The following is a 13,920-nucleotide window of genomic DNA, read 5'->3' as shown; positions in this document are numbered from 1 at the left end:
GTTTGAAGTGATTATAATTCTGATACCTGTAGCTTCCATTCAAAAATAGTTACCAAAAACTCAGTTAAATTCAGTTAGTTGCCTATTTTAAGTTGAATTTGCAGCAACCATTCATCTTGTGATCATCTGTAGAAGGCATTGTCTGTAGGTTTTTTCTGGTTAATTTCTATTCAATCTGATGGATTTGTTTATAAAGCTATGGAAGGACTACTGTATAAAACATCAATGACACTAAAAGGAGATGTAGATGTTGTTAGAGAGAACTATAGCTTCAGTATACTTCTCCTTTCTGTAGTTTCACTCTGTTTCAACATACACAGTCAACGTGGTGTGGAATAAAGCTGCATTCTCCCACAAGTCTACGTGTTAGAACGAGTTTATCTATCTGTCTATCTTCCGGAAGAGAGACACAAAATTAAGGGCAGAATATATAGCAACAAAGTCAGTCAGTCATACTTTGCTAAATACAAACCACTTGATTCTGACCAACTTGGTGATTTTATCACGTTTAAAGTTTCAAAATTACTGTAATGCATCATAATTAACTGAGGTTTATGCTTACAACAAGAAAGAAATCTATCAATGGCGTAAGAAATTTAAACTTGTTTCTCCTTTGAATTAGGTTTATTTTTCTTACCCCACTGACCGATATATATTTTTTTTAATAATGAAAAATACTAATAAACTGACTGTAAACCTTAGTGAATCGTGTTACATTAATCATTGAAATGCTCTCCTCCAATAAATTTGACATCCTCTGAAAGAAAATCTCCAACAAATGCGTATGCAATACAATAAACCACAAAAATACCCTTGAGCCCACACTTTCTCATTGCTGACAATATTTGTTTTAACTCAGCAACAGAGTTTGCACTGGTGCAATGCTGTTAACAAATCTGACCTTTTATATTTTGCATCTCAAATGCATCTTAATTAAAAAATGCTTAGATATCTGTGCTGGAAAACAAGACAATAATAATACCAAACAAGAAATTATCCTTTTGCCAAGTTATTAGTTTTCAAATACAATGGAAAATAGTTAAATGATGAAATACACAAATGGTTAATACATTTTTTTTTTTTGAAAATGAATAAAATAACAATTAGTAGTGAAAGTCATACAGTTCATTGGCCTAAATTTAGTCCGCTTACTGTTGGAACAAGTAGATGCATTTGTAAGACAAAAACATGGCTCATCCAATCAGATCTGAGAATCAGAACCTAACAGGTGAAACATTTGGACTTGGAGCTTCACAGCATAAGAGCAATTGATCAGTATTCCAGATTATTTTGTAAAAGAAGTGTACATCTTTGGTGTTTTCCGGAAACTGTTATTGTTGTTTACCTCCTGTTGAGCTGCTCCATCTGTTGGACAGAACCAGACCTGCGCAGGCCGTCTGGCGTGGCTGCAGATGTCGGCCGTTGCCAAGTGGTGGTCCGGTTAATGTGATCCACGTAAAACACACGGCCGTGACTGTCAATACGGGCCTCCCAGTCTGTGCATGCCAAACAAAACATAAACACACACATTTGAAGCTCAATTCAACATAGGCAAAATTATTTAAGGAAAAATATTTCAAAAATGATTGTGGCCCTCTCTATTTAGGACAAAAACCTTCATCCAGTTTTTACTGTTAGAATGCCTCAAAGATCCCCTCAGCGTAGGATGCTTCAGATTTGACTAATTTTGTCATAAACACAGACAAAACCACATTAGCTTGAAAAGTGAAAGACGGTCTTGAGTAGGTCAAAGAATAACGTTATAATCATTGCTAAAATCTCAATGTGGGTTAGTAAGAGTGACACTGAAGATGCTCGTTCCTGATATGAAAGTTTGTTTGCGTGTAACTGGTTGTAGTTTGACTACACAGTGTTGAAATGAAAAATATGAACGCAGACACACCAGGTGAAAGTGATTCATTTGGATGGATTTGACCGATTTAGATTTGCTGCAATATTTTGCAACTTATTTTGCAATTTCCAAACTTGGGCATAGTGCATAACAAACTTTTTATTTTAATATGGGTTAACATCTTGTTATAGACATTTTCATGAAGTAATATTTTGTTCATATAGCTTTTGTTTCATAACAGACTTATGACCCCATATTATGCATGTTAAATTATATTGATTATAATAAAAAAAAAAAATCATTATCAGTTTAATAATAATTAATTTTAAATATAATTGAATTAAGGCAATTCAAATATTACTGTTTCAAAAAATAATTACAGTTTCAAAAGCTTGGTGTCTGTAAGATTTTTTGTAAGATGTTTTTGCAATGTTTTTCTTATTATCAATGTTGAAAATTCTTCTTAATATTTTTTTGGAAGGATTATTTGATAAATAGAAAGTCAAAACAACATTCATTTAAACTATAAATCTTTTGTAACATTACAAATTTATTTATAGTCACTTTTGATCAGTTTAATGTCTACATATAAATATAAATATAAATATAAAATCAGCATAGAGACATTAAACTGATCAAAAGTGACAGTGAATATATTCATGTTACAAAAGATAAGTATAATAATAATAATTATAAATATATATATATATAAATATATATAAATATATATATATATATATATATATATATATATATATATATATATATATATATATATAATTATTATTATTATACTTATTCCATTATTATATCATATACACATTTATAGAAAATCTATATGCAAGTATTTTTATCATTTTATCATATAATCCATAGGCGATTCACCTATAAAACATCCCCAAAATTTGTGAGACATTTGACCACTATGAATACATCAAGGTGTGTTGAGACAACAGAACTCACTCGGTGGCAGCGGCTCGTCTATGGTGGGGTAGTGATGTGGGTCGGGCCGCAGGGCGGGCAGCTGGCTCACTGCAGGATGGTGACAAGGCAAAGGACATTCTCCTAAACACACACCAAACACATGCCAGGCCATTCTTCATAGACACTTTTCAAATCCAGATCTTTTTGAACTAAAAACACATGATCTATGCATTCTACCAATAAGGTCTACTCACTCCTGCTGCTTGATTCAGCTACCGATGATTCTCCATTACCCATAATGCTGTGCGGGCTCTGGACGTGACTGTCCGGTGCCTCCTCCCACTGACAGCTCACGTCCCCTGGCTCCTGGCTCTCAGCGGCTTGTCCTGTCTCCGCCTCCAGTCCCAGAAGACCATTCACCCTGTCCATGTCATCCTCGTCATCCTGTGAGGAGAACACAGTGCTCTCCGACCGACGTGCGCTGTCTAGAGACGCTGCCCGGACGGGGCCCGAGGCCCTCTTTGCCATTTTACTGCAGCATTGCACTGGTCTCAAATCATACTCATTTTGCCCTGGTGACCTTTGACCTGTGGTTTGGCCCTCAGCCCTGGGCGGGTGTCCATCTCCATCAAGCATCTGAATGAGGTCAGACAGGCGCTCGTGTGAGCGGCTGCGGGGCAGCGTCCTGCGAGGGCCGTTGGGTGTTAAAGCATGCGGCTCAAGGGTCGCACCCTCTTCCTCGTCTTCCTCTTGTTCTTCTACACTCTGTGGCTGGACGGGTTCAGGAGCGTTCACGGTGGATGGGAGACTGTGCAGCAGGTGGTGGATTCGGATGTAATGGGAACGCGGCGTCTCCGGTTCTCCGCAGATAGATGCGATGACCGTCTCTAGCTCAGACACGGGAAGGGAACAAGGCCTTGGCTTCCTTCTCGGTGTGGTTCTGATTCTCAGTGAGCAGCCTTCCTCTAGGTCCACATCGGGTTCCTCTGAAACTGGCTGTGGGTCTGACACTGCCTCCTCTTCGACTGCTGCAGACTCTACAGGCCCATTGGTAAAGGCACGGTCAGTTTTTGCTTCTTCTTGGTTCATCTCTTCTTCTTGTACTTTGGTCTCTTCTTGCTCCATTTGTTCTTGGCTCTCGTCTGCTGCTTCCTCCTGCTGCTCCAGATGCGTCTGCTGCTCTGACTCTAAAGGCTCTTCCACTACAGCATCTGTCTCGGCTGATTCAACATCCATGGGCATCTCTACAGATGCTGTTTCTCCATCTAAAGGCAACTCTGGGGTCCCCTGGTCCAAACTCATTGTGTCTTCTGCCTGAGGCTGGACTTGAGCTTCTGCTGCTGCCACTGGTTGCTCTGTACTAAAAGACATGTCCTCATCATCTGAGGAGAGGACAGAAAGCTGTGAACTACATGCACATAATGCATACATGAAAATACTAGCCAGTTAGCATGCTAGATATACTGGGAATCATGAGAATTTTTAATGTTATCATAAGTGGCTGGATTAGACTAGTAGTAGAAGAAATAATATGGTGGTTTATTATAATGAATTACACCACTATTCAAAAGTTTAAAGTCAGTAATTAATATTGTTATTCAGCAAGGATGCATTAAATTGATCAAAAGTATGAATTAATAATGTTATAAAATATTTCTATTTCAAATAAACACACGTTATGTGCATCAAATAATCCTAAAAAAATTTTTCCACAAAAATATTAAGCATTGATAATAATAAAAAATGTTTCTTGAGCAGGAAATCAACTTAGAAAGATCATATGACACTGATGACTGGAGTAATGATACAGCAAACTTTTTTTACGTTTAATAATATTTCTCAATATTACAGTTTTTACTGTATTTTTTAATCAAATAAATGCAGTCTTTGTTAGCATAAGAGACTTCTCTATTACAACCCCAAACTTTTGAATGGTAGTGTATTTTTATAAGGACAACGAGAAATAGGACAGGATTGGATGAGATGGAGTTTATGTGTGAGGTCACAAACAGCACATCTCTCCTTAACAAGCCATTTGAGACATTAATCAAGTTACCTGACAAACTATAGTATGTAAGGTTTTGAAGAAACCTGTCATAGTGATGCCTTTGATAACTAACTGAATGCCAACTAATTTGAATATCAATCAACTAATCATATGATTAGATCAATTAAGATAATTGATATGATAAAAGCCACAACACAAAAATTATTATCAACAGCTGAACTTTCCAGATCAGTCCGTCATTATTGTCTAGTTCTACACCAGAAATGAACATGTTAATGAAATATTATATTCAATAACAGGTTGATTAAAGAGCTGGATTTACCTGGGTGGATGGAGGATGTAATCTCAAACCTGAACTGCAGCTGTCCACTGACTTGCTCTGTTGGAAGCCGTCGACCCAGAGTGTAGCTGACCACTCGATCACTATGACAAAAAACATGAGCAAACACCTCAATTAACATTTCACTCATTAGCAAAACAACATGTATTTCAATATGACACAAAACAGCCTAATTTTGTCTAAGGTTAGTCTGTTTATTATTTAAGCACATACCCGATAGCATGTTTCTCCAGTAATCTTTGCACCGGCGTGGACAGCTTTCCCAAGAAACGCTTTATGATCGGTCGGCTTTTGGCAAACTTGTCCTTCACCTCGATCTCCAATACATCCGTGGGCAGAGACACAAAATTAAAGCGCTACGAGAAGGAAATACAAAGACAAGGAGGGAGATATAGCAATCATTAAAAACAAAACTCATAACCTAAAGTGAAATAAGCAAATAAAAACCATGTTGGTATCAAGCAAATACACATTGCACATGCAGTGTCGCTCTTCATCAGTGTTGGATTTTGCTGGTGTAAAAGACACTGCTCAGGGTAACTGTCATTTAACAAAAGTCAAGAACTAAAACAAAAAGATAAAATTATCACAAAGTCTATTGATAATTGGCATGGTAGATGATGCTTAGCTTGTTGACTGACCTTTTTGTTTTCTTCAACATCAAGATTTTAGGTTCATGTAATTTAACCTATAATAATGTAGTTCTGAAGTTTAATTTTCATGATCTATAAAAGATACTGCACTAACCAAATGTGTCCCTTCAAATCAAACCTGCCTTCCATCATTCATTCTCCATGTCTTCATTTCCGCTGTAAGGTGATCTCCTCTACTCTTCTCTAATCTAATAAAAGCACTTAGAGGAAGACCATATCAGCCAGATACAGCCCCTTAAAACATGAAAACAATCCTATCAAATCTCATTGATTTTGATCTCATCTGCACCAATAAAATGTAGTGATGGGAATCGTATAGTAATTAATGTTTCTGATTCTGAATCCATTTAACGACTGCAGTTAATTTAAAGATCAAGTACTTTTGAGAAAGCAGCAAATAATTCATACTAACTGTGTATACTACTACTGTTCAGAAATCTGAGGTCAGTAAGGTTTTTCTGAAATAAATGAATGCTTTAATTCAGCAAGGATGTTGTAAAATGATTAAAAGTGACAGGAAAGACATTTATAATGTTACAAGAGATTTTATTTCAATTAAGAGCTGTTCTTTTCCACTTTCGTATCCTGAAAAAATAATTGTGGTTGTGGTTTCCACAAGCACATTAAGCGGCACAACTTTTTTCAACATTGATAATAATCAATGTTTCTTGAGCAGCAAATCATCATACTAGAATGATTTCCTGTCAATTCTAAGAACGTTAATTTCCTGGTTAAAGAAAATAACTTTCTTACTGTACAATATTACTCAGAGCATGTAGGAAAAATCTGCATGATTAGGGACTCCAGTTATGAGCAAACAATGAACAACCTCAAGTGTGATACAAGGAAGACTTTATTAACTACATAAACACTTAAACTAGTCTAACACACACACACACACACACACACACACACACACACATGCATACAGTGGGCATAGGAAAAGCTAAAGCTTAAGCAGTTAAGAATAGAGAAATAAAAACATGAAGCTATGGTACAATCAGATACTCAGCAGATCTACAGCCTGAAGGAAACATCAGTTTCTTAGTTCAAACACACCTTTGTAAAAGGTGCAAATGATTCTTAAATGTTCCAATTAATAAGACTAAGTTTGTTTTTTGCATGTCTTGCCTGATTGAAACAAGAGTACTGATGCACTTTGGGGCTCCAGAGGTTGGCTGAAGTTAGGTAATGAGAAAGAACCATTCTAAGTCAGAGGATGGTGATGAATGGAAAGTCAAGGCTGAAGGCCTGTCATGAACTTAAGGTGTCCTAGAAGCGTTCTAGCTCATATCCTCATTTTCCTTCCATCCTTATCAATGGGATCTAACAGAACCGCAGACATCATCAAAGTAGTCCATGTGACATCAGAGGGTCCGTTAGAATTTGTTAAAGCATTGAAAATACATTTTGGTCCAAAAAAAAAAAAATTACGACTTTATTCAGCATTGTCTTCTCTTCCGTGTCTGTTGCGAATGCGACTGCTGTGACAGTTGACGTACGACGCTGCTGACGTGTTTTCTGGTGCGCCCAATAACAAAGATAACACGTCAGCAGCGTCACTGCAGTGATGTGTCACATGGACTACTTTGATGATGTTTTTCTTCCCTTTCTGGACATGGACAGTAGACCGTACACACAGCTTCAATGGAGGGACTGAGAGCTCTCGGACTAAATCTAAAATATCTTAAACTGTGATCCGAAGATGAACGGAGGTCTCACAGGTTTGGAACGACATGAGGGTGAGTCATTAATGACATAATTTTCTTTTTTGGGTGAACTAACCCTTTAAGAGTGTATGACAACATTTATAGGATGCATTGAGGAGGAGCCCAAAAAAACACTCAGTGGCCAAGTGATGCATTATCCATACATTTTATGGTCCATGATATTGGTAGAGATAATGAACATTTCTTTGTGACTGTATATTTCAAGTTGGAAAAGACATTTAGTTCCCACTTTAAGTGAACCTTAGTTCCCAGGTCATCTACAAAATGGATTAAAAGTCAAGAAAAGATGAGACATAAACATTTTTTTGTTTGGAGCCCTTCATGACATGCACTTAAATGAAAAGAATAGAATAAGATTCGAATTAAATTCTATCCGTCAGTCAACAGAACAGTGAGCTGTGTTTGTGTATCTGCAGTGACGCATCAAATTTATTTGCACAATAAAAGATTTACAAGACAAACTCCATGTGGACAGAAGCACAGAAGGGCAGCGTTGGGTTAAATGTCTGTGAATAAATAAGACTGGGACCAGATATTCTTTTATGAGAATTTTTATATGAGCATGTTTAATCTAGTGTGTGTGTGTGGTTGTGTGTTTCCCGTACCTCCCTCTGCCAAACGGGATTAATGGTATTGCAGACGATGCCTGATCTCTTCTCCTGGCCGTGGTGAGGAAGGGCAGGGAAGATGCTGTGCTTGCCAGGGTGGATGGCAATCTTCAGGTAGGGGTCGGGGTTGAAGAACATGCCTTTCTTCAGACCGGTGGCTTGGAAATCTGAACACAACATCAAAAAAAAGGAAATTAATTACAACAGAGCATAACTGAATTAGAAGAAACAGCACAGAGAGACAAAGACCAGGATATAAAGTAGGGGATTTAGCAGAATACAATATAACAGAATGTAACAGAAGAGAATATATACATAAAAAACTGTATAAAAGAAAACAGAACAGAAAAAATTTACAAAACAGTATTGAACAGTACAGAACAAAATAAACAGAGCAAAATAAAACAGAATAAAACAAAACAGAAAAGAATACAAATAAATAAAACAGAATAAAACAAAACAGAAAAGAATACAAATAAATAAAACAAAATAAACAAAACAGAAAAGAATACAAATAAATAAAACAGAATAAAACAAAATAAACTAAACAGTCCAAAACCGAATAGAACAAAATAAACAAAACAGAAAAGAAAAGAACAAAATAAACTTATCAAAAATTAACATACCAAAATAAAACAGAATTAAAAAATTTACAAAAGCAGAACAGAATAAAACAAAAACATAATATAACAAAACTGAAACGAACATTCCAAAATATAACAAAAAACAGAACAGAAAGAACACAATTGCATGTAGCAAAAAAATAAATAAAAACTTGAGAGAGAGCTGAACGGAATAAAATAGAAAAATACGGGAAATGAAGAAAACAGAAAATATATAATATTATATAATAGAATAGAACATATTTCATTTTACTATTATATGTTGGAGGCCAAATTAGCATCTTAAAATCTCTAAATTGCAAAGAAGAAGCCCCTTGGCGAAGTTGTTTTTTTGTAAGGAAAGATATAAGTAATTGAGGTAAATATGTTCCTATATTTGTTTACAGCAAAGCAGACTGAAAGCAGTGAATCAATCATGAAATCCTCTGGAGACACTAAATATGGAAGCCCTTTAAATATTGATACAGCTTAATGATTTAGTGGTCATGCCAATTTTTACACAACACACACCTGAAAGAGAGAAACTGAGGAGTCTTCTGCTACTTTGACCCTGAGGAACGTCATCTGTGGCCACCAGCTTAAACACCTGATAGCAGAAAGATCAGTGTAAATGTGACCCTGGACAACAAAACCAGCAAAATTAAGTTTTAAATTGCTGAATTAAATTGCTAAAAGCTGAATAAATAATATTTCCATTGATAAATGGTTTGTTATGATAGGACAATATTTGGCAGAGATACAACTGTTTGAAAATCTGGAATCTGAGGGTGCCAAAAAATCGAAATATTAAGAAAATCACCTTTAAAGTTGTCTAGTTGAATCACTTAGCAATGCATATTACTAATCAAAAATTAAGTATTGATATATTTACGGTAGGAAATTTACAAAATATCTTCATGGAACATGATCTTTACTTAATATCAATCTTTTGCATAAAAATAACTTTTTTTTAATAACACATTTTTCACAAATGTGTTTGATTTCATTGGTTCTGTTACACGCGTTCACATAGTATCAGTAGCAATATCTGATCAAAAACTACAACAGAATAGTTCTTCCCCTACGTTTTTTTATTGCGTGTTGTTGTTGTATGCATCACAACATCATAAATGAGACAATCTCTCAGTTTCCACCAAAACAATAACATTGTCATTTTGTATTGCTGACACTGGGTTGGACAGAACAAGATATGAAGATATCAAGGATGATTAAGTGGAGTGTTTAGAAAATGAATGATCAAAAACATTAAATGTTTAATGAAAATTAAAAATGAATAAACATGGTGAAAACTAATTTGCTATAGAGTAAGTATTTTTTTTTCCTTTCACGAGTGGAAATAAAATCTTAAAATTTCACCCACAAAGGAAAATGATGTCATTTACTCACCCCCATGTTGTTCCAAACCCGAAAGACTTTGGTTAAACTTTGAAGATATTTTTTATGAAACCTTAGAGATTTCTGTCTCTCCACTGAAAGTCTAAGTAACCACAACCTTGAAGATGCAAAAATGTCATAAAGTCATTGTAAAATGAAACCATATGACTGACGTGGTTTATGATGACTGTAAATGATGAACAGATTTAATTTAGGCTTTTATTTACATCTAAACAATGAAGTTTGTTCCAGTGTGCCATGATATTTGTATGTGTGTTTATATGTGAACAAAAGTTTTAATTAAATCTGCTCATTATATAAAGAGATTATATCTGTTCACAAGACTTTCAAGTGAAGTGGGATTCAACATTTTTATTCCCATTTGGGGCGACTAAGTTTTGGTTACCTGAACTTTCACTGTGGCAGAAACCTCTCAGGTGTTATTAAAAATATTTTAATTTGTGTTTGAAGTCTTATGGATTTGGAATGACATGAGGACGAGTAAATGATGACAGAATTTTCTTTTTTAGGTAAACTAACACTTTAAGTTCACCTTAAATGCTTGTGTCTTAGAATTGGTGCATTTTACTTGTAAGAAACAAAAATAGAGTTTGGCTGACTCTGTGGCTCTGGAGGTAGGTCTGTATTAAGCCATGAACTGATTAATCCTCTGAGAAACAGAAGGCACAGACTGTTCTGCTCTTGAGAAACTCTTGATAAAACGTGACGAAAGATAAAAAAGCAGCATGAAGCAGCAGTAATGTACACTTTCTACATGATTGATCTGTGTGTTCCTCACCACTGCTCATCTAAATGCATTTTAATCATGACACAAAATAAAAAACACAGACAAAGTTTCTTTCTTTGGCTCACCGGTGCGGAGGGGTTTTTCACGGTCACACAAGGCGTTGTGGCCCGCAGGGCTCCACTCACTCCATGATAATATTTAAAACAGATCTTAGTCTCCGCTGAAAAAGAGCCAAGCACAGAAAAAGATCACAGCAAGAAACTTTATGCAGATTTTAAATATTCAAATCTTTCTTTCAGATATGCATAAATCATCCATATTTACATGGTGGGACTAATAAAATACTGACAATGTAAACATCTCAACCCTATAAATTACAACAGCTGTCACCGACTAGAAATAGCAAACATTGAGTTTCTCTTGTACTTTATTTCAAGCACCCAACCATCAGACAGTTGAGAAGGAAGTGTCTGTGAAATGGTCGGGACTGGTTTTGCTCATGGTAAAAATAGTTGAATGTGGTCATTGTATCAATTTTTTTAAAAAGGGGCCCCTGCCTACATCCCACCCCAACTTCCTCTTTAACAGGAATAGGAAACATTAACCCAAGGACAAAAGTGTTGTGATAGAAGAAACCGTGCTTGCTATTTGAAAAATAATGGCATTTATAATATTAAAAATCATATGTAATATTAATTTTAAATTAAATTACATTTACAGGACATTCAAAGAAATTCCTCATATGACATCTGGGTAATTAGAATGAAGTAGATCAATCTAAACAAAAATACTAATCAATCTGGAAATATTCTATCTGACCTAGTTACAAATCCTTTAATAAATAATATTACTGGGGGATCATATGATTTCCATAATGTTGAAAATGCATTTATAAATTTACTGTATAATGCGGAAATGTCATTGAAGTTTGGGATTAAAGCTGTAAAATTAATAAAACTGGTGTCTTTGATCATTAAACTGCAAAAAGTCTGCAAAAGGTCTTCATTGCAGACTTCAAATTTAATCCAGAAATATTAAAACAGAATTTAAATGGATTTCACAGAGCCCTGCTTTATCTCTGTCTAAAAACAGATCTTTATTAACACCGAAGCTAGCAACACATCACAGAAATCTAGGAAGAAAAAAAGATTTAACATGCACTGTGATACTGGGATAGTACAGAACACAGTAAAAGAAAGTGATTTAGCCATGCTGCTCTAGTAGGCGATGTGACTTTGAGTCTGTATGTAGTCATCATAATATCAAAGAGGTGGGCTCTGTCCACTGGCCCACGGCCATTGGGATGCCTTTTCTCTCTAGTATCCGTAAAAGTAAAAGTGCCAACAATACATGACAAAAAAGCAGCAGCATATGTGCCATATGGCCTGGAGTGCTTTCTGGACTGTCAAGCAAAGACAGCAAAGCCTGAAATAACCTCCAAACAGCTTTATATTAATACAAGCACATAGGCTTCTTATCATGAGAAATGTTTTGCGTGCTAGTAGAATGTCACACCTGAATTTCCCTTCACGCTTCTTATCTGAAACACCATCTGAAATTGTTAGCATGGAAGTGGTTTGCCTTCGTGTTTCTGCATGTTACCATAGCAGCCATAAAATGCATGCAGCCAAGAACAAAGCACTAATGGCATCCTGTGTGTGGGAAAAGAGCATCTATAATACCGCATCATTTAATAAGCATGGTTTGCAAAAAGTGCACATACGTTCTACAAAATAGGAGCTGGTCTCGATCTTCCAGGTGATCTGACCTTTGTGGGCGCCGTTCACACCTCGGTTTTTGTAGTCCAGAAAGTTCTCTGACAGAACCTCATCTAAGAGAACGAGAAGAGAATTCATCTTATCTTATTCTTTATGGCATACAGAGAATAACATCTTTGGTTATTCATTCATGATAGTTTTAAAATAAAAAGCTTTTTGTAACTGTAAAAGACACATACTCTTTAAGGCTCAAATTAAAGCCAGAAAGCATCTGAGAACCTTTAGAACACCAGACACACGTGATCCATCTACAGTATACTGCTTCTAGTGTAATCCACAGAGCTGTCTACAGTGAAGAGTGTTGCCTTCAGTTGATGTGGACAGCCTGCTACTATTTTTGTGGAGCTGCTCTAGACAGTTTATTTTCTCCGTCAATCTGAAATACAATGCAAATATCATGATTTTTATGTTTAATGAAAATTATTTTTTACACCGAATTTCATTCTTTGTAAACAATTTACACTGCCAGTCAAAATTATGATTTTTTTAAAATGTTTTTGAAAAAAGTCTCTTATGCTCATCTTATGCCATTATTTCATCAAAATACATTGTGAAGATAGTGTGAAATATTATTACTAGTCAAAATCACATTTTATATTGTAATATATTGTCAAATGTAATTTTATTCCTGTGATGCAAAGCTTAATATTCAGCATCATTATGCCAACCTTTAGCATCACATGCTCCTTTAAAAATCAGAAACATCAAGTTCAGTCTGTAAAGTGGAAGTTTATTATTAGGTAATTGCAACATGAGAGCTGAAATTATATGGAAATGAAGACACATAATGTGTAATAATGTAGCAATTCTAAGACACAAATTCTGAGAAACAGAGTCGCGATTATGAGAAATAATGTGGCAATACTAAGATATGAAATTGCAATGACCTTTTTAACTTTAATGAGGCGGAAACTGGCTTAAAATCTTATGATGTTTTAAATTCTATCATTTTTGTGGTAATACTTTAGAATAGGTAAGACTTGTTAACTATTAACTAAGACATTTCTCTCAATAAATTCTTTATTTGCTGCTTATTAATAGTTAGTAAGGTATTTGTTAAGTTTGGGTATTGGGTAAGATTAGGGATGTAGAATAAGATCAAGTAGAATAAGGCATTAATATGTTCTTAATTAGCACTAATACATGGCTAATAATCTAGTAATATGCATGCTAATAAGCAAGTAATAGGTGTTACCTATTCAAAGTGTTACCATTTTTGTTACTAATTAAATGCACAGTAGAAAATCATCTACGTACTTGTGCTCTAAAAAAAAGCAAGAAA

At 35.3% G+C, this 13,920-nt stretch overlaps 1 protein-coding gene across 2 annotated transcripts in view; it reads right to left on the bottom strand.

Annotated features, from left to right (window-relative positions):
• Window positions 1-13,920, bottom strand: part of LOC113113270 (E3 ubiquitin-protein ligase HECW1-like) — a 42,645-nt gene that overhangs the window by 19,416 nt on the left and 9,309 nt on the right. Inside the window, exons 3-11 of one of the 2 annotated variants that reach the window (XM_026279415.1) lie at window positions 12,584-12,691; window positions 10,986-11,080; window positions 9,249-9,324; window positions 8,113-8,282; window positions 5,338-5,480; window positions 5,107-5,207; window positions 3,031-4,158; window positions 2,816-2,917; window positions 1,346-1,496 (exon numbers count right to left, since the gene is read on the bottom strand). In XM_026279415.1, coding sequence (XP_026135200.1) covers window positions 1,346-1,496; window positions 2,816-2,917; window positions 3,031-4,158; window positions 5,107-5,207; window positions 5,338-5,480; window positions 8,113-8,282; window positions 9,249-9,324; window positions 10,986-11,080; window positions 12,584-12,691 — 2,074 coding nt within the window. The remainder of the gene's footprint in view (window positions 1-1,345; window positions 1,497-2,815; window positions 2,918-3,030; window positions 4,159-5,106; window positions 5,208-5,337; window positions 5,481-8,112; window positions 8,283-9,248; window positions 9,325-10,985; window positions 11,081-12,583; window positions 12,692-13,920) is intronic. The other variant, XM_026279420.1, reaches the window with a different exon arrangement.

This window comes from Carassius auratus, chromosome 2 (assembly GCF_003368295.1).
Source record: "Carassius auratus strain Wakin chromosome 2, ASM336829v1, whole genome shotgun sequence".
Classification (NCBI taxonomy): domain Eukaryota; kingdom Metazoa; phylum Chordata; class Actinopteri; order Cypriniformes; family Cyprinidae; genus Carassius; species Carassius auratus.
Note: the sequence above shows the minus strand (reverse complement) of the source record. Positions and strands in the feature narration are given on the sequence as shown.